At 42.2% G+C, this 27,249-nt stretch overlaps 1 protein-coding gene across 1 annotated transcript in view; it reads right to left on the reverse strand.

Moving 5' to 3' along the window:
* Positions 1-26,960, reverse strand: part of KPNA3 (karyopherin subunit alpha 3) — a 92,432-nt gene extending 65,472 nt beyond the window's left edge. Inside the window, exon 1 of the mRNA XM_068984778.1 lies at positions 26,860-26,960. Within this exon, the coding sequence (XP_068840879.1) occupies positions 26,860-26,928 (69 nt within the window). The 5' untranslated portion in view covers positions 26,929-26,960. The remainder of the gene's footprint in view (positions 1-26,859) is intronic.
* Positions 26,961-27,249: the final 289 nt, after the last annotated feature.

Consider the following 27,249-nt stretch of genomic DNA (forward strand, 5'->3'; position numbering starts at 1 on the left):
CCAACAGTGATGAGGGTTTCCATTTCACCATTCTCAACTACATTTGTTATAATCTGCTTTTATTATTTCAGCCATCCTAGTGGGTTTCATGAAGTGGCATCTCACTGTGACCAATGATGTTTAGCATCTTTTTGCTTATTGGCCACACTTCCTTTAGAGAAATCTCCATTCAAGTCTATCGTCTACTTTTGAATTGGGCTGGTCTTTTATTACTGAGTTTTAAGAGTGCTTTATATATTCTCAATATAAGTCCCTTATAAATCCTCAAAGAAGATCCTCAGAGAGGATTTGCAAATACTTTCTATCCTTCTGTGGGCTTCTTTTCATTCTTGATGATCTCCCTTGAAGCATAAATATTTAATTTTAATGAAGTTCAGTTTATTTACTTTTTATGTGGTTGCTTGTTCTTTTGATGTTGTCATCAAGAAACTAATGCCTAATCTAAGGTCACAAAGATTTACACCTACCTTTTTCTCCTGAAGTTTTTTTTAATATGTTAGATTTTACATAGGAGAAGGCAATGGCAACCCACTCCAGTACTCTTGCCTGGAAAATTCCATAGACAGAGGAACCTGGTAGGCTGCAGTCCATGGGGTCGCCAAGAGTCAGACACAACTGAGCGACTTCACTTTCACTTTTCACTTTCATGCACTGGAGAAGGAAATGGCAACCCATTCCAGTGTTCTTGCCTGGAGAATCCCAGGGACAGCGGAGCCTGGTGGGCTGCCATCTATGGGGTCACACAGAGTCAGACATGACTGAAGAGAATTAGCAGCAGCAGTTCTTACATAAAGGTTTTTGATCCACCTAAGAGTGTGAGGCAGAGGCCTAACTTCATTCCTTGATTTGAGGATATCTAGCTCAGCTGTCCCAATATTTTTTATTGAAAAGACCATTTTCCCCCCTGTTGAACGGCACTCACACCCTTGTTGAAAACCAATTTACTGTAAATGTAAGTTTACTGCTGGATTCTAAATTACATTCCATTGATCTGTATGTTTTTCCTTATACCAGTACCACACAGTCTTAATTAATGAACTAGTACTCTGATTGATCAATTGTTAAAACAGTACTACTGACCATATGTGAAGACCTCATTTCAAGCATAATCCCCCAAGAAAACTTCAGATTAGTTTAAAATAACATTAAAAACTATTCTCATCAGCTGATGACAGTTTATATGCACAACTAAAGTTTGTTTAAGCTGCTACCCATGAGAAATGAATAAAATGTGTGATGGGGGCAGGGAGGCAATATCTGAAAGGCTTATTTTCAGAGAAGGAAAGGTGGCCAACGCAGACAGTAAATTTCGATGTCAGACTTGAGTCATCCCTTCAACTATAGTTCCCTTTAGCCAGCATCCTTTAAATAAACAACTGTGTTAAGAAATAAACAGATTTTGGTACATTCTGCAAGTCCAACAACCCTGGGAAATGAAGCAGCTTAAAACTTTAATTCCAGATCTCTCTCCTGAGCTGAGCGTCTTCTGGATCACTTCAGCAAACACCCCACAAATTCCTTAGCATATTCAGAACAGAGTTCATCATTTTCCTCACTGATCTTGCTTCACTTACTGTTTTTACCTTATCTGTAAACGACAGTATTCTTTTAAAAGTGGAATATTAAAACTACTTGAAAAAGTGGTTCTGAGAATTAAATGAGATAAACATTAACAGAAGAACCTGGCACAGTCTGTATCACTAAGTAAGCAGTCATCTATGTCCTCTTTCCCTTTTCTGTAGGTTGTAATAAGCATTTCCAATTTTAAATCCTGTCACTTCTGTCCACTGAGTACCTAATGTCACTGATTTTTTTTTCTCTCTCATTTCTAGCTACATTAAGTCCTTTTCAAGTATGCCTGATCTACTCTGGTAGTATCTTGGGTTTTTTTTCCTAATGCTTCTGATTCTTCCTTATACGATTCATTCATTTAAAAATATTTATTTTACAGTCTTTCTCTAATACCTCTATTACTGAATTTCTTAGGAGATTTAAGATTATTTTTGGTATCTGAACATTACCAGTAATAGATTTATTTCCTCATTTCAATTTTGGAATAAAAGGACTTCCCTGTTTCTTTCCTGTCTAGAGGGAGTGCTCAAAATTGGAAATAGTTCATCCTTCTATAGTAGTAATTAAAACTACTTAGAATTTAAATACCAGCACATAAGATTATCTTCATGGTGAAAGGCCATTAATAGCTTCTTACATGTACGCTGGAAAAGAACAACTTCCAGGCTGAATGTAGGCTGGCTCCCAAGCTGCAGAGAAACCGTAAATTCTGATACATATTTTATCCCACCAAAGGACAATGCTCCAGCTTAAAAAAGTGCTGGTATGGTCTGTTCTTTAATCTTTTCTTATTCTTTAAATAGCTAGCCAATACTGTTATATAGCCAAAGACACATTATTAAACTTTACTAGGCAGAGGAACTGAATAAGAAGAGTGGGAAGGGGGCGAATCTTTCTCAAGATCCCTAAACTACCCTCCAGACACCAGGTATCTTCTACTTCACTAACACGAAACAAACAAGCAACAAGTAACTGTACTCTGAAAGTCTGCAGCACCAAAACTATCCCTTTGCTACCATATCTTAGTCCCTTTCACTGATAAGAAAGTTGGGACCCCAATTTCTCCTCTTTAATACGGGGGGGGGGTGTATTTCAAGTCACACTAGCCCCCCAAATCAGAACAGTTCTACCCAGAATTCAACAGCTCCAGGCAGTCACAACTAGGGCGTAACATCTAGGACTGGGTCTCCAGATGCCTGCTTTCTTCCAGGTTGTAAGTTCAGAATTTTCCTTTCTGCTTCCTTCTCCCTTTTCTGCCTCTTACTGGAAGGGAGCTCTGGACTTCCTCTCAAGGCTGTCCCTACCCTAAGCAAATCTGCCCAACTTCCCTTCCTCCGAAGTACCTGTCCTGCTGAGAGGAGTATAGTTTTCTCCCAATAGGTCCAATACCTACTATGTTTACCAGAAGAAAAGCATATGGAGGGATACTGTATTTTGGTCACATTTATTTAAAGTGTGGCCGTGACCACAAACATCAAATCTTCACTTAATGCCATCATGTTCATAAATACAAAGCTGAGAATTAAAAACCTGGTAGGGCCCCCTAATCACTGCATGGAAATAATATCTGGTTTACCAGAAGATTCTGTCTGCACTGGTACCTAATACCATTTATCCAGAATGTGTTCTTATTGTGACTATTCTAGCTGTTTTTACAAAAACAAAACTATATACCAAAGAACTTCTTACCAGAAGAGGAATAGTAAGTAATCTAAAACAGTGCTTCCCAGCCTCCTTCACATTACGACACATTCAGCCCCGCCCATGTGCACACACACACACACGAAACATATCTGCAAAGCACTGAGATTAAGGGACAAGCCCACAAGGGCTCCACCACCCAGATCCCTAGCTGACACCCCTAGGACAACAGAGCAGACGAGAAACACTGATAGAACAGACCTCCATGCTGACACTCGGGGCCACTGAAACAAACTAGAGGGAGGGTCACACGTACACTGTCATCAAGAAATCAGCTTAATTAAACAAAACTCTTTCTGCTAAACATATACCTAACCTACACATCTTGTGCAAAGCAGGAAACATTCACGTCCTCTCCACTGAGAAGTTCTGTCAAGTCTTTTAAGGCCAGCGTTCGCCTGTCCCTCCTGTGTACCCAAACCACCCTTTTATTAAACAATCACAACCTTATAGTTACCAACAGCTGTATTTATTTCTTATATTAAATTGCCCTTGAAGGCCGAGAACTTGTTTGATTCAGTTTTACTTCCCTCTACTCCATAATACCAAAAAAAAAAAAAAAGTATGGCTTGCATGGTGGTCCAGTGGTTAAGAATCCACCTGCCAATGCAGGAGACACGGGTTAGATCCCTGGTCCAGGAAGATCCCACACGCCTAGAAGCAACCAAGCCTGTACATCCTAACGACTGAGCCGGTGGGTGCCCTAAAGCCGAGGCTCTCAACCAGAAGCCCTAGCAGCAGCTGCAGAGTAGGCCCTGCTTGCCAAAACTAGAGAAAGCCTGAGTACAACCATAAATAAATCAATCTTTTTTAGAACTTCTTTTAAAAGGTAGTTTGAAGAACTATCCCCTGGAGAAGGGAAAGGCTACCCACTCCGGTATTCTGGCCTGGAGAATTCCAAGGACTGAGTGACTTTCACTTCATTTCACTTTGAATAACTAACATTAACTTTGAACTTTTGTTGAGTCATATTCACTGACAATGCTGTTTGCACTTCACCACAATCAGTGTATGGTCCAGGTACTTTCTCCCTCTGTATTCCAAAATTTGATTAATTTAGCTCAACACTCAATTATCCCACTTTCCCAAAGTTTCAAAGGATACACAAAAATGTTACTTTGCATGAGCCCTACATTCATAAAACTTAGAAAACAAAAGAAAATGCCCATTTACTATAGAACTCTTAACATCCAAGTATCAACTCTTTTATTCCAATCAAAAACAATGTCTCCAGAATTCAGCACAATACTGAAAATACTGCTGCTACCAGCCACAGATCATAACAGTAACTTTAAATTGTACATGGAGATGAGGAAGCATTTTAAATTGTCACTCATACCAAAGGATTTTGGGCAATGAGAATTTATTCTCATACAAGAATGAATTTGCATTTTATTATTAAATAGTATGAGAGCCTTAATATTTAGAATCATGGTTTATGTTTCATCTTCTCCTTTAAAATGTATTTAATTTTTAATAGTAAGTAAAACATACTTCAGAGAAGGCAATGGCACCCAACTCCAGCACTCTTGCCTAGAAAATCCCATGGACAGAGGAGCCTGCTAGGCTGCAGTCCTTGGGGTCGCTAAGAGTCGGGCACGACTGAGCGACTTCACTTTCACTTTTCACTTTCATGCACTGGAGAAGGAAATGGCAACCCACTCCAGTGTTCTTGCCTGGAGAATCCCAGGGACAGGAGAGCCTCGTGGGCTGCCGTCTATGGGGTTGCACAGAGTCGGACACGACTGAAGCGACTTAGCAGTAGCAGTAGCAGAATATACTTACTAACAAGTGAATAATTAACTACTAATTAGTTAATACAAATTAGTACACAAATTAATGTCACACAGCACCATTCCCAAAATATTCTACTTCTTATGTTTTTGTTTAAAACACCAGTTTCTAATTATTAAAAATTTATTTTTGCAAAGTTTAAAAAGAAAAAAGGTCTCAATAAATATTCCTAATTATACATTATTCCAAAACTAAGATATGCATATACATGACACTCACGGAACCAGATTCAAGTTAACAAATTTACAAGAAGATACCGCAGTCTGTGTACAGCATAGCACAGTCCATGCTCTCCGCTCCACACGTCATGCACCATCCAGCATCTAGGCTGTTTATCATCTACGTATGCATCTGTACTGTCCATGTACAGACCAGCACTTAGCCAACATGACCATCCTTTTCAGGCTACCTACTTTCTTCCTGCACATCTGAATTTTTGAGAGGAACTCATAGATGTACTATGCAACCTAATTATTTCAATGCCTGTCCAGCCACCTTCCTCCATACTCTGTTCAGCTTTCTCTCTCGGTCTCTCTACTGCTATCCTGACTAAAGAAAAATGACAACAGTGTCAACCCGAATATCCTCTGGAAACACTGCAAAGACGTTTGGAATACTGAATCTTTACCTCTGCGATTCTGAGGTAGGGAATGCAAAGAGCAAGCATACACTATTCTGACAAAGAAAAGGGCCACAACCCAAGTTCACTGCTGTCCCACTTGACTCTCTGTGATTTAATGCTTCTATATTTAATAAGAAAACGTGTGTGTGTGTAGGTGTGTTTGCATTCAAGGAATAATAAATCAGAATGTATCAAAGGTTATTTCAGAGACACAAAGTGTTTCAACATCTTTCTTATAATGTATAGATGCAGTGGAGTCATTTTCATTTTAAAAAATTCACTATTAAAATACTGAAAATATGAAAAAGCCTTTCTTTCCATAAAGTTTCCTCATTCCATAATAATCTATATACCATCTTTATAAGTTAAAACTTAATACCTGCTATTATCAACCTATTTTGAAACAGAGAGGATTATTCCTCTACTTTTCTTTTTAGTTGAAAAAAGGAAAAAAAAATTATTAAAAATATTATTAATTTCCTATGTCACATCCCAACCCCAAACAACTGACCAAGAAGGTTCCTTTTGGTCTATAAATCTGTGGTATAACACTGAGTATTTTTACTTTGAAATTTCATATCAAAAGTGTGTTTTTAACTGAGTATAATTATTCTGGGTTCTTTAAGTATAATAATATATCTGACTATGATATGGTGATTTATAATATGAAATATATTGGTCTTTACCTACTGTTCCTGGTATACAGCGTTCCTAAAACTCTTGGAATTTACTAAGTAAAGAGAGCATGAAGTGGGCTTCCCAGGTGGCGCTACTGGTAAAGAACCTGCTTGCCAGTGCAGGAGACAAAAGAGATGGGGTTTGATCCCTGGGTCAGAAGATTCCCTGGAGGAGGGCACCGCAACCCACTCTAGTGTTCTTGTCTGGAGAATCCCATGGACAGAGGAGCCTGGAGGGCTACAGTCCATAGACTGTCGCAAAGAGCTGGACACAGCTGAAGCCTGAAGAGAGCAGTAAAGGTGTCTGTAGTTATATTAATGAGGTGCAGGTAACCTAAGGTTGACGGCTGGATGCCAGACCAATGATTGGAGGGTTGGAACTTTTAGCCCCACCCCCCAAACTCCAGGGAGGGTGGAGGGGCTGGAGATCCAGTACCATCATCAATGGTCCATGATTTAATCATGTTCTCATAAAAAGCCAGGGTCTGGAGAGCTTCCAGGCTGGTGAACACATGGGGAGCTGGAGCCCCGTGTGCTCTGAGAGACCATGGAAGGTCTGCTCCTTTCCCCCAGACCTTTCCAATGCATCTCTTACCTTTGGCTGTTGCTGAGTTACATCTTTTCATAGGAAACCAATAATCTAGTAACTAAAATGTTTTCTGGGTTCTGTATGACAAAGTATTCCAACACAAGTTTTGTGGCCAGGTGGTTAGAAAACAGGCAGGGATGAGGGTGGGGAGCAGTCTTGTACTAAATCGATGACCTGTGGAAACTGGAAGTGAAAGTGAAGTGGAAGTGTCAGTCACTCAGTTGTGCCAGACTCTTTGCAACTTCATGGACTGTAGCCCACCAGGCTCCCCTGTCCACGGAATTCTTCAGACAAGCATACTGGAGTGGGTAGCCATTCTCCAGAGGATCTTCCCAACCCAGGGGTCAAACCCAGGTCTCCTGCATTGCAGGCAGTTTCTTTACTCTCTGAGCCACCAGGGAAGCCCATGGAATCTGAGGCTATCTCCAGGTAGGTGGCATTAGAATTTAGTTGAACTCTAGGACACCCAGCTGGTAGGGGAGAATTGATCTCTGGTTCCTCTGCCTTTTTTAAACCCAGCTTGAACATCTGGAAGTTCACGGTTCATGTACTGCTGAAGCCTGGCTCGGAGAATTTTGAGCATTACTTTGCTAGCCTGTGAGATGGGTGCAATTGTGTGGTAGTTTGAGCATTCTTTGGCATTTCCTTTCTTTGGGATTGGAATGAAAACTGACCTTTTCCAGTCCTGTGGCCACTGCTGAGTTTCCCAAATTTGCTGGCATACTGAGTGCAGCACTTTCACAGCATCATCTTTTAGGATTTGAAAAAGCTCAATGGGAATTTCATCACCTCCACTAGCTCTGTTTGTAGTGACGCTTCCTAAGGCCCACTTGACTTCACATTCCAGGATGTCTGGCTCTAGGTGACTGATCACACCATCGCGGTTATCTGGGTCATAAAGATCTTTTTGTACAGTTCTTCTGTGTATTCTTGCCACCTCTTCTTAATCTCTTCTGCTTCTGTTAGGTTCGTGTCATTTCCGGTCTTTATTGAGCCCATCTCTGCATGAAATGTTCCTTTAGTAGCTCCAATTTTCTTGAAGAGATCTCTAGTCTTTCCCATTCTATTGTTTTCCTCTATTTCTTTGCACTGTTCACTTAAGAAGGCTTTCTTATCTCACCTTGCTATTCTCTGGGAACTCTGCATTCAGATGGGTCTATCCCTTTCTCCTTAGCCTAACTGTAAGGCCTCCTCAGACAACCACTTTGCTTCTTACATTTCTTTTTCTTTGGGATGGTTCTGGTCACTGCCTCCTGTACAATGTTATCAACTTCCATAGTTCTTCAAGCACTCTAACAGATCTAATCCCTTGAATCTATTCAACACCTCTACTGTATAATCATAAGGGATTTGATTTAGGTCAAAGCTGAATGGCCTAGTGATTTTCCCTACTTTCTTCAATTTAAGCCTGAATTTTGCAATAAGCAGTTCATGATCACGTTAAATACTGATAAACAAAACAGAATATCTGGAATTTGCTTCAAAATATTCCAGGGAAGGGTAAAATGGGTAAGAATATAAATGAAATAAGACTGGCCAAAATTATTAACTGTTTTACACTGGTATACAGGAGTTCCATAAACTATTTTGTCTACTATTATGTGTTTTAAAGTTTTCTAAAATACAGATTTTGTTATTAAGCATGTTGTGTTACCCAAGTACTGGAATCAGAAAACCTGGTTATCAGCTAGGTGAGTGAACAACATTCCTTATTTCTCTACACCCCCAGATTCCATATCTGTGGGAGAAATGGTTCAGACTCAATTTCTGCATCTTGTTAGTTCAGTTTTTTAATGATTCAAGTGAGTATGATTTCTACACTTTATATTTGGCTTAACTAACAATTCTAACTATAACTCAGGATGCTTTCGTAGCTAAATCTGACACAATCAACTGAAAACTGTTCACAACTGTTACCAAAATACACTATAGTACCATCGGTCTGCCGGGATTCTAAGGGCCAAACGTACTCATTTACTACATTCGCCGTTTTACAAAGGGACTTGAGTATTCACGGATTCGGGTATCTCAGGGAGCTCCTAGAACCAATTCCCTGCAACACCAAGGGAAGACTGTACTTATCTCAGCTAGGCCTTCATTGCCAGGTAGTCTGCACTCCCCCAAAATCTTTAACCTCAAGTATTACCTCTCTTAGACTCTATTCTCTGGAGGTAACGTTATCAAAGAAAACACAGGCCATCAACCATAATCTGCTCCACCCTACTGCAGCCCATCCTCACTTCTAGCTCTAGTTCTCCAAGTGCTTTCCAACTGAGAGCCCTTCCAAACCTAACCACAATATATATCTATTACTGCACCTAATGGCTCCCCAGTATGCCAGACTCAATCATTTATTCCTTTTCTAGCTAGTTAGGTCCTTAAATCTCTTTTGCTCTGGCTTCTTCCATGTAGCCTATAAACAGGAGCCAATCCCACACTTCTCAACAGCTGAGAAACAACGAAAATAATTCTTTTACCCACACTGCCTCCTCAGGATGGCCTGTGGTCCCTCCTTCCCAAGAGCACCGAGTTTCTTAAACTGAGTTTCGACTGATTGATTCTATCTACTACATCTCTAACTCACTTCTCATCCTACTAGAATCTAGCTCCCAGCCTCCACCACTCTTGGAGTTTTCCACTTAATAACTAGGCTCCAATGACAATGAACCGCTTACTTCAGGTCCTCATCATACCTGTCCTCTGCAGCGTTTAAAACTGCAACTGACATCCTTCCTTCAGGAGACTCTTGTCCCCTAAAGTTCTGATGCCACACTTTGCTGAAGTCTCCTGCAGACTCATTCTTCAGTGGCAATTTCACTAGTACTCTACAATGATGTGGTTCCTGGGGTTCTTTGCTTCCAGTCCTCTTTTCTTCTTATCCCTATGAGCCCATATCTATTAATACATTACCTTAAACATCATGTGAATTATTTTCCAAATTTTTGCCACATCGTCCTAGAATCTAGGGCCTATGAGCCAAATCAGCCCTCCGCTCGGTTTTGTAAATAAGCTTTGTTTCCCTATCATCTGTGGCTGCTTTCACGCTCATGGCAGAGTTGAACACTTGTGACATCAACATTATGGCACTCAAAGCCCAAAGTATTTAGGCTTTTAAAACCATTATGGCCCTTCACAGAAAAAGTTTACTAACCTCTCTTCTAGAAGGAAAACAGTCCTGACAACTTCCTGCCTTTGCCACCCATGCCAGTGCTATCAGTCAGACAATCCGTCTCTGAGACCCCTGAGAGTTTTCTACCTATTCCTTCTAAGTTCTCTTCCCATTCTCACCGATCCATCTCCTATGGTACAAACAAAGCAATCCTTCTCAATGCACAAAACTCGCTTCCCATGTAAAATTTTCCTCACCATAAAGCCTTTTCACAATCTTGCTGTTGTTAGTCCCTAAGTCACGACCAACTCTTGTGAGCCCGTGGACTGTAGCCCACCAAGCTCCTCTGTCCCTGGAATTTCCCAGGCAAGAATCCTGGAGTGGGTTGCTTCTCCAGGGGATCTTCCCAACCCAGGGATAAACCTGGGTCTTCGGCACTGGCAGGCGGATTGTACCACTGAGTCAGCAGGGAAGCCTTTTTCACAATCTGGCCCCAGCCTATCTTTTCCAGCTTTCTAATCACTCCACCTGTAAGAAATACTAAACGAGTTTAGTTCCCCAGAGCATATGCTGCTGTCTGTTACTTTCAGGCCCAACCAAGGTTTACCACCAAATGACCTACACACTTTTCTAGCTTCAGTTTAAGCAGCCATCTGCATGAAGCCTCTCCTGACTCACCTACACTCGTCCCCTGTGCCCAGTGTATTCTCCACGTGATTTCATTTGTTTGCTTTTAGACTGTTTCCGTACTAGTCTTCCTCGAGCAGGGACCCTGAGGCAAAGTAGGAGAATGGTCATTAAGGGGCACAGGATTTTCAATTAGGAAATCTAAAACTGAATGCAAGCTCTGCCTCATCCTAGTTGTATCTTCTTAAATGAATGACTTAACTCATTTTCTTCATCTGTATAATGGCAATTTTGTGAGGGTTATTTACAATTATTCTTATAAGCAGAGTCCCCTGTACATAGTAAATGCTCAACAATAATTTATTATTAATATTTTCATTGTTTTATCCCTCACACTTAGTTCAGAATTCAGATAACTGCTGACTGAAATAAGTGAAGCAAGCTAGTTCTGTACAGGTGATTTTCAGCTACATACTGAGTATTTCCATCTGAACAATGTTTGATTTTCCAAACTCATTATCCCTACTCCTAAACTGTTTTGGTTAGAGTACCCAATCTGTTAAGGTTTGCCCAGGACTTTCCTGGTCTCAATGCTGAAAGTCCTGTATCCTGAGAACTTCCTCAGTCCTAACCAAACCAGGACAATCATCACCTTAAATTACAGATATGTTGCAAACAATAGAAAAATAAAAAAAAAACACAACACTTCAGTTAATTTAAGATATAAAAGGGAAGCAAGAAGACAGAAGAGAAGTTACTGGAAAAATATAGAAAAATTCAAAGAACCAAAGGAAAAGCTAAAGAATGAGATCTATGAACAAATCAGGATTAAAGCAACTCCAAAGATCTAGGTGGCAGGAATTAATGGAAGATTTCTTCACAATACTTTCGCTAGGATGAATCACTCAGGTTCCAGTACCAGATTTACAGGCCAGGGGATAGCATGTGATTGGCTAATTATATGTTATCCAAAAAGAGTGAAACACTTTAATTAACCAAAGGAAGCAGGAGCTTTCAATTAAAACTTCCACCAAGAGGTATCCAATGAAACAAGAGTAGCTTCAAAGGTGAAATCAGAATGCTGTTTCCAGAAGAAGGGGGAATAGATGTAAGATCACCAAACCAACTAGTGCTTGAGTGCACCATGCTTTTAACACTTTTATGGTGTAATCACTGTTATGCATGTTATTTTTCTTTGTGTCTTGGCAAATTCCGCCTCCAAGACCTAGCTCAGGAGTGATCTTCTGTGTAACCTTACTCAGTTTCCCCAGATAGAGTCATTCCCTTTCTCCATGCTCTCACAGTACTTTGCAAATTTTGTACGTTTATCACAGAACTTATACTGCACACTAAGTATATACTTAGATGTCAGTCTCTCCTACCAAACTGAACTCCCCTAGAAGTTCATGCATAGAAGATTTTTAGAAACACCAGTATTTAAAAAAAAAAAAAAAAATCTGGCATGTAAAGAAACAGAATTGGGACTGGCGGTAAGACTCAAGAGTTTGCAATGAAGGGGGCACAGGTTCAATTCCTGGTCAGGAAACAAACATCCTTGTGCCACTCAGTACAGCCAAAAAAAGACTTTTTTAAAGAAAAAAACAAAAAAACAAAAAAACCCCATAACCCCCAAAACTCAACAGTTCAGAATGACTATTTCCAAATAAATAGTCATGATTTACGACTGAGCGACTCCACTTTCACTCTTCACTTTCATGCAATGGAGAAGGAAATGGCAACCCACTCCAGTGTTATTGCCTGGAGAATCCCAGGGACAGCGGAGTCTGGTGGGCTGCCGTCTATGGGGTGGCAGAGAGTCGGACACGACTGAAGCGACTTACCAGCAGCAGCAGAATCATGACTATATTTACTTGGAATTAGTCATTCTGAACTGTTGAGTTTTGGGGGTTATGAGATTTTTTTCTTTTTTTTTCCTTAAAAAAGTTTTTTTTTGGCTGTACTGAGTGGCACAGGGATATTTGTTTCCCGACCAGGAATTGAACCCATCCCCCCTTCATTGGAAACTCTTGAATCTTACCGCCAGGAAAGTCCCAATTCTACCATGTTTTAATTGTTTATGTTGGTATCCTAAGCTGTGACAATTTTTTTCTTAATGGCAAAACTACCACAAAAGATAGCTACATCATCCTTAACTATTTAATACTGTTTTACTTTCAAAGCAAAGGAACAGAGACTTGGAAATGAGAATACAGCCAAACCTTATATTAAGAAGAAAAAAAAAGTGAATGTAGGAGTGCTGTCAGTCATGGAAAAAGAATATCACTGACCTTGAAGTGAGATTTTCTAGATACATTTTCTAACTCCTTTACTACCCAAAAAGTCAGGAGATGTTTTCACTTCAAATGACAATCAAGTCTTTATCATATTTCACCCAAAAACTAAAATTCCTCTCGCCAAATATGGTACCTCTGACATAAAAACATGAAACTACTCGTTATCATCCGAACCACCTGATCAGTCTAACATCACAATTGGGACAGATTACACAGCACACCAATGGACGAGGTTTTTAAAATCAAGAATGCTTAAAGATATTTAAGCCTTTAAAACTAACCTCTAGTTTCCAGAAAACTCAGAGGGTAGTAAGAAATAGGAAAAACAAGTTAATCAACACCACAAAGAAAGACATATTCAGTAGTTCAGTTCAGTTCAGTCGCTCAGTCGTGTCCGACTCTTTGCAACCCCATGAATCGCAGCACGCCAGGCCTCCCTGTCCATCACCAACTCCTGGAGTTCACTCAGACTCACGTCCATCGAGTCCGTGATGCCATCCAGCAATCTCATCCTGTCGTCCCCTTCTCCTCCTGCCCCCAATCCCTCCCAGCATGAGTCTTTTCCAATGAATCAACTCTTCCCTTGAGGTGGCCAAAGTACTGGAGTTTCAGCTTTAGCATCAGTCCTTCCAAAGAACACCCAGGACTGATCTCCTTTAGAATGGACTGGTTGGATCTCCTTGCAGTCCAAGGGATTGTCAAGAGCCTTCTCCAACACCACAGTTCAAAAGCGTCAATTCTTCGGCACCCAGCTTTCTTCACAGTTCAACTCTCACATCCATACATGACCACACGAAAAACCATAGCCTTGACTAGACGGACCTTGGTTGGCAAAGTAACGTCTCTGCTTTTGAATATGCTATCTAGGTTGGTCATAACTTTCCTTCCAAGGAGTAAGCGTCTTTTAATTTCATGGCTCCAATTACCATCTGTAGTGATTTTGGAGCCCCCCAAAATAAAGTCTGACACTGTTTCCACTGTTTCCATCTATTTGCCATGAAGTGATGGGACCAGATGCCATGATCTTCGTTTCCTAAATGTTGAGCTTTAAGCCAACTTTTTCACTCTCCACTTTCACTTTCATCAAGAGGCTTTTTAGCTCCTCTTCACTTTCTGCCATAAGGGTGGTGTCATCTGCATATCTGAGGTTATTGATATTTCTCCCGGCAATCTTGATTCCAGCTTGTGCTTCATCCAGCCCAGCGTTTCTCATGATGTACTCTGCATAGAAGTTAAATAAGCAGGGTGACAATATACAGCCTTGACGTACTCCTTTTCCTATTTGGAACCAGTCTGTTGTTCCATGTCCAGTTCTAACTGTTGCTTCCTGACCTGCATACAGATTTCTCAAGAGGCAGGTCAGGTGGTCTGGTATTCCCATCTCTTTCAGAATTTTCCACAGTTCATTGTGATCCACACAGTCAAAGGCTTTGGCATAGTCAATAAAGCAGAAATAGATGTTTTTCTGGAACTCTCTTGCTTTTTCCATGATCCAGCAGATGTTGGCAATTTGATCTCTGGTTCCTCTGCCTTTTCTAAAACCAGCTTGAACATCAGGGAGTTCACGGTTCATGTATTGCTGAAGCCTGGCTTGGAGAATTTTGAGCATTACTTTACTAGCGTGTGAGATGAGTGCAACTGTGCATTTGTGTGTTTGAGCATTCTTTGGCATTGCCTTTCTTTGGGATTGGAATGAAAACTGACCTTTTCCAGTCCTGTGGCCACTGCTGAGTTTTCCAAATTTGCTGGCATATTGAGTGCAGCACTTTCACAGCATCATCTTTCAGGATTTGAAATACCTCAATTGGAATTCCATCACCTCCACTAGCTTTGTTCATAGTGATGCTTTCTAAGGCCCACTTGACTTCACATTCCAGGATGTCTGGCTCTATGTGATGATCGCACCATCGTGATTATCTTAATCTAGAAGATCTTTTTTGTACAGTTCTTCTGTGTATTCTTGCCACGTCTTCTTAATATCTTCTGCTTCTGTTAGGTCCAGACCATTTCTGTCCTTTATCGAGCCCATCTTTGCATGAAATGTTCCCTTGGTATCTCTAATTTTCTTGACGAGATCTCTAGTCTTTCCCATTCTGTTGTTTTCCTCTATTTCTTTGCACTGATCGCTGAGGAAGGCTTTCTTATCTCCCCTTGCTATTCTTTGGAACTCTGCATTCAGATGCTTATATCTTTCCTTTTCTCCTTTGCTTTCCACTTCTCTTCTTTTCACAGCTATTCGTAAGGCCTCCCCAGACAGCCATTTTGCTTTCTTCCATTTCTTTTCCATGGGGATGGTCTTGATCCCTGTCTCCTGTACAATGTCATGAACATCAGTCCGTAGTTCATCAGGCACTCTATCTATCAGATCTAGTCCCTTAAATCTATTTCTCACTTTCACTGTATAATCATAAGGGATTTGATTTAGGTCATACCTGAATGGGCTAGTGGTTTTCCCTACTTTCTTCAATTTAAGTCTGAATTAGGCAATAAGAAGTTCATGATCTGAGCCACAGTCAGCTCCTGGTCTTGTTTTTGTTGACTGTATAGAGCTTCTCCATTTTTGGCTGCAAAGAATATAATCAATCTGATTTCAGTGTTCTCCATCTGGTCATGTCCATGTGTAGTCTTCTCTTGTGTTGTTGGAAGAGGGTGTTTGCTATGACCAGTGCATTTTCTTGGCAAAACTCTATTAGCCTTTGCCCTGCTTCATTCTGTATTCCAAGGCCAAATTTGCCTGTTACCTCAGGTATTTCTTGACTTTCTACTTTTGCATTCCAGTCCCCTATAATGAAAAGGACATCTTTTTTGGGTGTTAGTTTTAAAAGGTCTTATAGGTCTTCATAGAACCGTTTAACTTCAGCTTCTTCAGCGTTACTGGTTGGGGCATAGACTTGGATTACTGTGATACTGAATGGTTTGCCTTGGAGACAAACAGAGATCATTCTGTCGTTTTTGAGATTGCATCCAAGTACTGCATTTTGGACTCTTTTGTTGACCATGATGGCTACTCCATTTCTTCTAAGGGATTCCTGCTCACAGTAGTAGATATAATGGTCATCTGACTTAAATTCACCCATTCCAGTCCATTTTAGTTCGCTGATTCCTAGAATGTCGACGTTCACTCTTGCCATCTCTTGTTTGACCACTTCCAATTTGCCTTGATTCATGGACCAGGCATGACATTCCAGGTTCCTATGCAATATTGCTCTTTACAGCATCGGACCTTGCTTCTATCACCAGTCACATCCACAGCTGGGTATTGTTTTTGCTTTGGCTCCATCGCTTCATTCCTTCTGGAGTTATTTCTCCACTTATCTCCAGTAGCATATTGGGCACCTACTGACCTGGGGAGTTCCTCTTTCAGCATCCTATCATTTTGCCTTTTCATACTGTTCATGGGGTTCTCAAGGCAAGAATACTGAAGTGGTTTGCCATTCCCTTCTCCAGTGGACCACATTCTGTCAGACCTCTCCACCATGACCCTCCCATCTTGGGTGGCCCGACATGGCATGGCTTAGTTTCACTGAGTTAGACACGGCTGTGGTCCATGTGATCAGATTGACTAGTTTTCTGTGATTATGGTTTCAGTGTGTCTGCTCTCTGATACCCTCTCACAACACCTACCGTCTTACTTGGGTTTGTCTTACCTTGGACGTGAGATATCTTCACGGCTAGATACATGTGACTAGCTAGAGACACATGTATACCATGGTTCAGATATAATGGAACCAAACACTTTGTGTTCATGTTCCAGTTTCTCCACTAACTGTGTGAACTTGATTTAGTCTCACAGCTTCTCTAAGCCTAAATATATGTGCCTTACTCACTGCCTGACGACCACCACTCCACTGAAGGCTGGCTGAATGCCCTCACTAAGGTTGCTCCTGGACGGATGTAGCTTGTGGGAGGGGCCCACTGTGGCCAGTAATTATAACAGCCTAATAAGCTGAACCATAGGAATTTGATGATACTTGACAGCTTAAAACTGTAAAAATGGCAATTTCACGTGGTTTGACTAAATATAAGAAAACGGATCTGATTTTCTTCCTTCCCCAAATTAACACCATTTTTTTTTAATGGTGGGGGAAAATAGCAGAAAGATAAAAGCAATCCAAGAATCCATCAGTGGATAAATGTTGCAAAATGTAGTATGTCCATATAATGGAATACTAATCAGTCATAAAAAGGAAGGATATTTTGACACATGCTACAATATGAATGAAGCTGAAGACATTATGCTAAGTGAAATAAACTAGTCACAAAAGGAGAAACGTTATACGGTTCTACTTATATGAGGTTCCTAAAACAGTCAAATTCATAAAGACAGAAAGAAGAGATGTTGCCAGGGACTGGAGAGAGGGGAAATTTTAGTTACTGTTTAATGGAGACAGAGTTCCAGTTGGGGAAGATGAAAAGTCCTGGAGATGGACAGTGGGAAAGATTATACAACAATGTACATGCACCTAATGCCACAGAAAGTACACTACATTGGTTAGTTGTTTATTATGTATATATAAACAATAAATGTTATATTTATGTGTATATATATTAATGGTAAATTTTGTATTATGTATGAAAAGCACAGTGGGAGGTGCCTGTTCTAGATTAAAGGAGACTTAAGAGACATAACCAAATGTGATCAGATCTTGTGTAATCATGGTTCTAACAACCAAATGTTTTTTTAAAAAAATAGACAACTGGGGAAATTTAACTGCGGATTACATTAGCCATTATCAGGAAATGATTAACTGTGTCAGGGTGATGTGGTATTTATTTAAGAATGCATTATCTTTTAGAGAAGTAGCCAAAGTCTTTGGGAATAAATTATAAATTATGATATCTGATGTTTAAGAAAATTCTACTATGCATGTGTCTTAATCTCTCAATATTTTTTCACATCAGATCAGTCACTCAGTCATGTCTGACTCTTCGCGACGCCAGGGACTGCAACACACCAGGCCTCCCTGTCCATCACCAACTCCTGAAGCCTACTCAAACTCATTTCCATCACGTCAGTAATGCCATCCAACCATCTCAACCTCTGTCATCCCCTTCTCCTCCCTCCTTCAATCTTTCCCAGCATCAGGGTCTTTTCCAGTGAGTCGATTCTTCACATCAGGTGGCCACAGTATTAGAGTTAACCTATCAAATTATAAGTTTGGGCTTTTGTGGGGAAGCAATTTTTGAAAACGCCCTAAAAGATTGAACACTTCAGTTAAAAAAAAGAAAACATACTTTAGGAAAATTACAATGAATGTCCTCATTCAGGAAACATTTTAATGTTTATTTTGTTCCAACCACTGCAATGGAGGTACACAGAGGTGAAACAAATAAAACATAATAAAAACATTAAAAAAAGTAAAAACAAACAAACAAAAATTTCCAAGCACAGTGAGGGAAGAAAGGTTGCTAACAACCCGGGAGGATGAAGGGAGATTCAGAAAGATCTCTCAGAAGAGATGAGTATTTAGGAGGGGTGGGAATTAGCCAGGCAACAGGAGGCAGCGAAGGATACTCCAGTCAGCAGGATAGCCCTTAGAATAGAAATAGCATGGCAAGCAGGGGAGGGCAGGAGTCCAGATTACGCGTAAGTGCATAAGCAGCTCAGTGCTGCCAGAGCTTAAAGGCGTGGGGCTGGGGGGGTGAGGAACTGACAGAACCTGGAGAAATAATCAGGTGTCAGGCTCACTGAAAAGCCTCGTGAACTGAAGCAAGAACCCCACTTTGCAGGCAACTTTTAAACTGCTAGATGCTAAGTAACAAGGCTGAAAGTAGGCTGGAGGCAGGGGAATAGAGAGGCAGGGCCCAAATCCTGAGACAGCAGCGATTCAAGCTACATGACTGGCATCTGACTGAACGTGGAAGATGAGGAAGGAGTCCAGGAAAGCTCTCAAATTTCAAGTTCAGGTTACGGTGAGAGTGATGATGCCATAAACAGGGGAAAAAAAAAAAGCCTTTAAACACTTTGAGCTTAAGAAGCTGATGTGATGCTCATATGATTAATTTCCAGTGGATGATTAAATCAGATTTAAACTCCCCACAATGAAATGGTGGTTAAAACTAAGGCAACTTCTGATGTGGACAAGAAAAAGTCCATAGAGAAGCAAGTTATGGACAGAACCTCAAGGCATGCATATACTCAATGGGCAGAAAGAAGACTTGGCAAAGATGACCTGAAAAGAATAATCAATGAGGCAGAAGGACCAGGAGAGATATGTCCAGAGAGTGAATTCAAGAAAAGAGAATTATAGTGTATCTGCTATAGGACATATAGAGTCCTGAAAACCTTCATGTTCTGCAAAATTAGGAAGAAAGCGGGAAATACATCAAGACAGTTAGAACAACAAGCACCTTTAAGACAGAACACACATTTCATGGGAGCCAACAGGCATACTCCTGGGCTTGCTATGTTCAACTGTTTCTGTACTTCAACTACTAGTGTTCAACTCCTGTTATTTGGGAGGGCTAAACTGTTCATGTGCTGGTAAAAATCAAGTATTAGCCGACATGAATTCTGCATGAACTAACATCATTCCTCTTTAACATTCAAATATGAACTAGTGTACGTTACAGAAATACATTATAGTAGAACAGACTGTCAATGGAGGGCCAGACAACAGTACTGATGCCATGAAGTCAATAATAAAAGAAATTATTAATATCTTAGACTGTACCTTTCACTCCCAACTATATTATCTAATCTCTCTTAAAGAGTGCTTATTAAATAAATTTCCATGCTAGTCAACAAATGACCAGTCATAACCCAAGGTCCCTAGACTCAGTGGGCTTCTTGACAGGCTGTTATACACACAAGAGAATTTGTTGTACGTCACAGCAATCTATACCAAAGAGGTAAAGGAAAACTCAGAGAAAAGCATTAGAGGGAAGGAAAAAAGTAGACAGGTCAAGAAAGGCCCTGTGGAGAATTGCTGAAGGGTTTTTTTTGAACTATAATGCTATCTGGAGGAACTGCAATGTTGGTGTCTCACAGATACATGGAGGAGTCTGAGTGAAGAAAGAGTCTGTCAGAGTGAGCCCCCCCAAACAGACAGCAAAAGCAAGCATACAGGAATGTATACATGTGTACAAAATGTATAGGAATTATAAGAAGTGGTAGGTAAGGTAGAAAAGGCAGAATTTTTTGTAAAATTAAGTGCAGCATACTAAGGATTTTTGATTTTATCCTGAATGCAACGGGATGAATTGCCAGAAAAGTGCTACAGGAAGACTTCAGAAAGGTCAATCCGTAGGCTACACTGGGGAGGAAAGACCAGGGGAACCTGGGGCACCGCCAGAGCTGCGCAGGTGACTGCGACAGTGGCCAACGCTAGGGCGGAGTGTTAAGACTGATAACAAAGGCAGAAATGTGAGGGCTCCTCAGACGACTAACCGACAGTGAAGGCAAGGAAGATGGGAATCAAAGCCGAGGATAAGGATTTTAAGCTTGAATAGTTAGGTATATCTCTTGCCAACAGAGGTTTCAAAGAAAGAAACAAGTTTAGTAGTGCTAGTTAAATTTGAGCATAAGACAATATTTATTTAGCCCTAGTATTAAAAACTGAAGCCAATGAAGGAGGTTCAAGAAGGAAAGGATATATGTATATTTATAGCTGATTAACACTGTTGTGTGCCAGAAACCAACATAACATTGTAAAGCAATTATCCTCCGATTAAAAAATAAACTATCAAACTCTTAAAGGAAATATATGCAGTACACTCCTTGATATAAATCACAGCAAAATTCTGTATAACCCACCTCCTAGAATAATGGAAATAAAAACCAAAATAAACAAATAGGACCTAATTAAACTTAAAAGCTTTCGCACAGCAAAGGAACTAAACAAGGTGAACAGACAACCCTCAGAATGGGAGAAAATAACACCAAATGAAACAGCTAACAAAGGATTAATTTCCAACAGGTATAAGTAGCTTATGCAGCTCAATACCAGAAAAACAAACAACCCAATTAAAAAGTGGGTACAAGACCGAAACAGACATTTCTCCAAAGAAGACATATAGATGGCTAATAAACACATGAAAAGATGCTCGACAGCACTCATTATTAAAGAAATATAAATCAAAACTATAATGAGGTATCACCTCACACCAGTCAGAACGGCCATCATCAAAAAATCTACAAACAATAAGTGCTGGAGAGGGTGTGGAGAAAAGGGAACCCTCTTGCACTGTTGGTGGGAATGTAAATTGATACAGCCACTATAGAGAACAGTATGGGGATTCCTGAAAAAAAAAAAAAAACTAGGAATGAAACTACCATCAGACCTAACAATCCCACTACTGGCATATTCCCCGAGGAAACCATAACTGGAAAAGACACATGTACCCCAATGTCCACTGCAGTACTATTTACAATAGCTAGGACATGGAAGCAGCCTAGACAGATGTCCATCAACCAATGAACAGACAAAGTAGCTACGGCGCATGTATACAATGGACTATCACTCAGCCACAAAAAGGAACACATCTGAGTAAATTCTATCGAGGTGGCTGAACCTATAGCTTATTTTGCAGAGTGAAATCGGAAACAGAAAAACAAATATCAAGTATACATGTATGTGGAATCTAGAAAGATGGTCCTGATGAACCTATCTGCAGGGCAGCAACGGAGCCGCAGACACAGAGACAGACTCGTGGACCCAGCGTGCGAAGGAGAGGGGGGACAAACAAACAGCAGCACTGAAATATATACACTACAAGACGAGACGTGAAACAGAGAGCAGGGAGGGATCTGCTGTACGAGGCAGGGAGCCCCAACCTGCTGCTCTGTGACAACTCAGAGGATGGGGTGGGGTAAGAGGGAGGTTCAAGAGGAAAGGGACGCATGTATGCCTATGGCTGACTCATGGTGATGCATGGCAGAAACCAATACAACATTTTAGAGCGATTATCCTCCAATTAAAAAATAATTTTAAAAGAAACAGAAGCCTAAAGTTTAAGTGGTAAGGCCAAGAATATGAGTTACTATTTTTCAGTGAAACCAACTAACTGGCTTCTTACTATAGGCAAACTTTGCAAGAGTTAAAAAAAAAAAAAGGTAAATAAATCAAAGTGATAAATTGAATGTCAAAAAAATTTATTAGCAAGGTTTTAAAATAATGAAAAGGGCTTCCCTGATAGCTCAGCTGGTAAAAAATCTGCCTGCAATGCAGGAGAACCCGGTTTGATTCCTGGGTCAGGAAGATCCCCTGGAGAAGGGATGGGCTACCCACTCCAATATTCCCGGGCTCCCCTTGTGGCTCTGGTAAAGCCGGAGCTGGTAAAGACTCCGCCTGCAATGGGGGAGGCCTGGGTTTGATCCCTGGGTTGGGAAGAATAGGGATTTCTCTGATATAGTTAAGATTTCCTAATTATTTCCCCCATTTATTAACCTTCAGATGTGCATCATATAAGTCAAGTCTTAGGTTCTACTCAGTGAAGAGACAGTGCAGCACAGTGAGCAAGTTTTGGCTTTAGTGTCACGCAGCTTCATTGTAAGTTTAGGTTCTGCCTAAAGCGCAGTGGTCCCTGGATTGGGAAGATCCCCTGGAGAAGAAAATGGCAATCCACTCCAGTATTCCTGCCTGGAAAATCCCATGGACAGAGTAGCCTGGGGGGCTACAGTCCATGGGGTCACAAAGAGTTGCACACACACTATCACTTAAACCTTCCAAGGCTTTGGGGCTAACTACTTAAGAACTGTTAAGCCTCAAGCTTCCTTGGATAGTAATACATACGTACTTCATAAGACTAAATAATGCATATAAACAATTGATACTTGGTACAGGTAGTCCTTGGAAGGAAAGTTACGACCAACCTAGGTAGCATATTAAAAAGCAGAGACATTACTTTGCCAACAAAGATCCGTCTAGCCAAGGCTATGGTTTTTCCAGTGGTCATGTATGGATGTGAGAGTTGGACTGTGAAGAAAGCTGAGTGACAAAGAATTGATGCTTTTGAACTGTGGTGTTGGAGAAGACTCCTGAGAGTCCCTTGGACTGCAAGGAGGTCCAACCAGTCCATCCTAATGGAGATCAGTCCTGGGTGTTCACTGGAAGGAATGATGCTGAAACTCCAGTACTTTGGCCATCTCATGTGAAGAGTTGACTCATTGGAAAAGAACCTGATGATGGGAGGGATTGGGGGCAGGAGGGGAAGGGGACGACAGAGGATGAGATGGCTGGATGGCATCACCGACTCGATGGACGTGAGTTTGAGTGAACTCTGGGAGTTGTTGTCAGACAGGCAGGCCTGGCGTGCTGTGATTCATGGGGTCGCAAAGAGTCGGACACGACTGAGCAACTGAACTGAACTGAACAGGTACACTGTAACCATTCAATAAACGTTAAGAATTTTTAAATAATCATTCGTTTCTGTCACAGATTAAAATATCACATCCTTGAAGTGAACATTTGACCCAGGTGGCAATTACCTGCAAGTGTGATTTGTAAGTATTCACTAACTGGAATTCATTATGTATTTCCTTGTTTTAGATACCAAATCCATTCCCCCTACCCAAGCCTTAAACTGCTGACCATGATAATTATTCCCTCCCCGACTTCCATCTATAAAGCTCAGGATAACCTTTATCTCCTTTCTCTCCACTGAGTTTTACAAAGAAGAGAAAGGAAGGGGAGGAGGTTCAAATCCTCATTCTACGTTAGGACCAGCCCCGGTCTTAATTTTTTGGCAAATTCCTCCTTACATATGGGTAACAGTACCTTTACTCCAAAATTTATTCTCGTTATCTCTGCCCAGTCACCTTTTTCCATCGCTGTTATCATGTTACACCTCCTAACCCTACTCTGAAATAAATTTCTTCAGATCTCCTTATCAAGAAGTTTCTTATCAACAACTTTTTGCCACAAAAATATTCTCAAACCACCACAGGCAACCTTAAAGCCCCATCTCTTCCCTCCTTCATCTAACTTCTCTTCTTTTTCACCCAGATCTTTATTCACGAATTTCTTGTGTGCCCAGTGCCAAGTTTAGTACATCCGTTCTATGAAATTCACCAACCTTTCGTTTATGAAGCCATTCCCAATTGAATGACTATGAAACTGCATTCTTCCCCTAGTCACAATTCCCTGGCATAACTCCACACTTTTTTTTTTTTTAAGAAACTATGTGTTTTATTCTTACACCTAGCATCTTGTGTATTGGCTGGCTATATAATCTGTAATGTTTTTATCTTTTATCTATTCTGTAGGAGAAAAGACAGGAATGATTGATAGCTCAGCAAAGTATATTTCACTGTTTTTTTTAACAGACTGATAATCACTACTATTTAGTCACAGAGCTAAGTTGCAACCTAAGTTTCTAGTATAATAGTTTCTAAAAAGGATAAGACTAAACTAGATAAGGTGTCTAGTGTCAGTTATACCAAATTCCACAATAAAGGCACTTGAGCAGATCTGACCCCAGTTCACCCTTTAGTCACATTTCTAGCATCCCTCTCTCTTAGCAGTCCAGCTACAGTGGTAATTGAAGAGCCCTACATTCTCAGGACTCTTTAGTTACTGCTTCCTCACGTCTGAAATGCCCCTTCCTTGCCCTCTCCCTCTCCCAACTTCCTTGCATCCTTCAGGATCTACTCACTCCCATTTATCCGCTAGGAATCAACCAGAACATCTCCCTTGACTGCTCAGCTCCAAGTCAGGATCTCCTCATGCGTTCTCAGCATACACTTATTGATGTCACTGCACTGTAGTGATCAGTTTACTTTCCTACACTCCTACTGAACTACAAAAGTAAACTCCAGGTACAGACTGAGCAACCTTATATACCCAACAGACAATGAGTGAATGCTCATACCCACTCCATGACCGTGTGCAGCCTGTACAAGCAGTCCTGAGCTTCCTCATCTTAAGTACTTTCCTTCTGTAAAGTGGGGATAATGCTACACCTTGCTCACAAAGTTGTCCTAAGAACTAAAAGCGGTTATCAATGAAGCTCTTAGTAAAGTGCCTGCCATGTGGAACTACCATTTCAATGTCTGCTACTTCATGCCTTAGATTCCTTCCTGTATCCTGGGAATCGTAATGCTGTGATCAATACTTTCAGGCTGGAAGGCTTAGTTAGCAACCAGGCATCTTTTTCATGCATCTAGAAGTTACTGGTTACAGTCTGATCATCAGCAGGCATTTACATGTGCCTATTATGTGCAGGAGTCCTTTCTAGGTTATCACTGAGTTCCCAGAACACAACAGAGGCAAAAAAACAAAAAAAAAAGACAAAAACCTGTACCAACACCCAAAAGCAAAAGATTGTTAATTACTTCGATACAAACAATACCAGAATGTTTCAAACTACATTAAGCTTTGCTTTATAACTGGGGTAAGCTTCAAGAACAAATACTGATGGGAAAAGTTCAAAATTAACTTCTATCATCAAGTGGACCAAAAATCAGAGGCAGTCCCCAAATTTCTTGTTGCTATTCCTAAGTTTCACTTTTACTTAAAAGTATTTCTCATAAAAGAAGCTTAACCATGACCACGACAGACATAGATGACCTTAATTTGTCTCAGTCAAATGGGAATTCCACGGTATTTCCTAATTAGTATTTAATTTGGCAGCTCCGAAAAATAGCCTGAGTTTTCTGTTTTTCTAGAAAACAGAACGTTGAATGGCATATCCCCACCACCACCACCTTCTCTCTTTAAGACAGGACAAAATGCACCCTTTCTTAAGTCACACTGGCCTCTGAGCAAGAATGACAAAACTGCAAATTATGTCACCTGGTATTAGAAAAGGAGGCTGTGGACCTGAAACACCTTCCCGCTAGCAAATCCAGAGGTCAGAGTCCCAGGGAAGTTTCTGCACCACACTACACGGCGTTCAGTAGCTGCAGAGAGACCTCTAGCGCTGCCTGCAGAAGCCGAGTTTGCAAACAGTACCTGCTAATGTCACCTTAATGAGACAATGGCAACATGCTGAGTAGCAACGAACTGAGTGACCGCGATGAATGTTTACAGTTTTGCAACCACTTGGACATTCTACCAGCTTACAGCAAGAGGCCCTCCAAGCCTCTTTATTTCAGTACAACGTGTCAAAGGAATGATCCTTCTATGCACACCCCCTCCGCTACAAGAAAAGGCTAAGAAAACAGGTCCTGGGAGCGGAGGTCGGAACAACGTCTCTTCCAAAGCCCTCCACACAATAGACGGGAAACTATTGTCCACCTTCGGCTTGCTCCAAATGCCAGCGGTTAACGAGAGTACAAGCTGGGAGAAGCTCAGCACGACTGCTCCGGGGAACCGCACCGGGTTATAAGAAAATGGTCCTGGCGCATCCTACCCTCCCCCATCCGCCTCCCTCAAACAAGTCGGTTACCCAGCTGGTCCCCACCCCCCTCTGCGGGCCGCCACCGCCCGCCTGGGCCCGGCTCGCCGAAGGTAGGCGCGGGGACCGGCGGAGCCGAGGCTCCATGTGCGGCAGCGCGGGAGGCGCTGAGGGGGCCGTGCCGGGCGGGAGGCTGCACCGCGAGCCGGGCGAGAGCCGCGCCGCCCCCTCAGCGCGGCGGTCGAAAGACCGCGGCCGCAGCATCCCCGGCGCGCGAGGCCCCGGCCCGCGGACCCCGCCTCAGCTCCACACCTCTTCCTCGCCGACAGCAGGCCGCGCCCGCGTGACGGGGCCGAAAACCCCGGCATTTCCCGGTCTCCGCACCGGGCAGCCGCCGGTGGCGGCTGCAGCCCGGACCGCCACCCGCCTCCCGCCGCCCGGCCGCAGGGACGGGAGGCGGCGGCCAACTCCGACCCATCGCGGGCCGGCGAGAACCAGCCCGGTCGCGCCGGCCCCCCGCCCCTCCTCGCCGCCTCAGGGCCGGCGCGACCGGGCGGGCGAGCCGGGCGGGCCCCCCGCCGCGGAAGCACACTCACCTCCACATCTCGGCCCTTATTCTTGAAGCTCTTGATGCGGTGGTTCTCCAAGCCGGGGTTCTCGGCCATGGCTGCGCGCGGCTCTGGCGGCGGCTACTCCTGCGGCTGCGGCGGCGGCGGCGGCGAGTCTCGGCGAGGGAGGGGTAGGTGGGGGAGGGCGGGAGAGGGGAAGGGCGGGGGAGGGGGAGAGGCGAGCACGTTCCGTGACGCCTCCGAGCGCGAGGTGGCAGCAGCGCCGGGGGAAGCTCGGGCCGATGGACGCGAGGGGCGGGGCGGGGCGGGAACAGCGTTGAAGAGAGCCGCGGGCGCCGGAGGGGGCTGGAGTCACGTGACGGCCTCCGGCCTGGATGCTCAGCCGGCTGGACGTGCCTGACGGTTCTCGGAGTGACA

This window comes from Capricornis sumatraensis, chromosome 12 (assembly GCF_032405125.1).
Source record: "Capricornis sumatraensis isolate serow.1 chromosome 12, serow.2, whole genome shotgun sequence".
Classification (NCBI taxonomy): domain Eukaryota; kingdom Metazoa; phylum Chordata; class Mammalia; order Artiodactyla; family Bovidae; genus Capricornis; species Capricornis sumatraensis.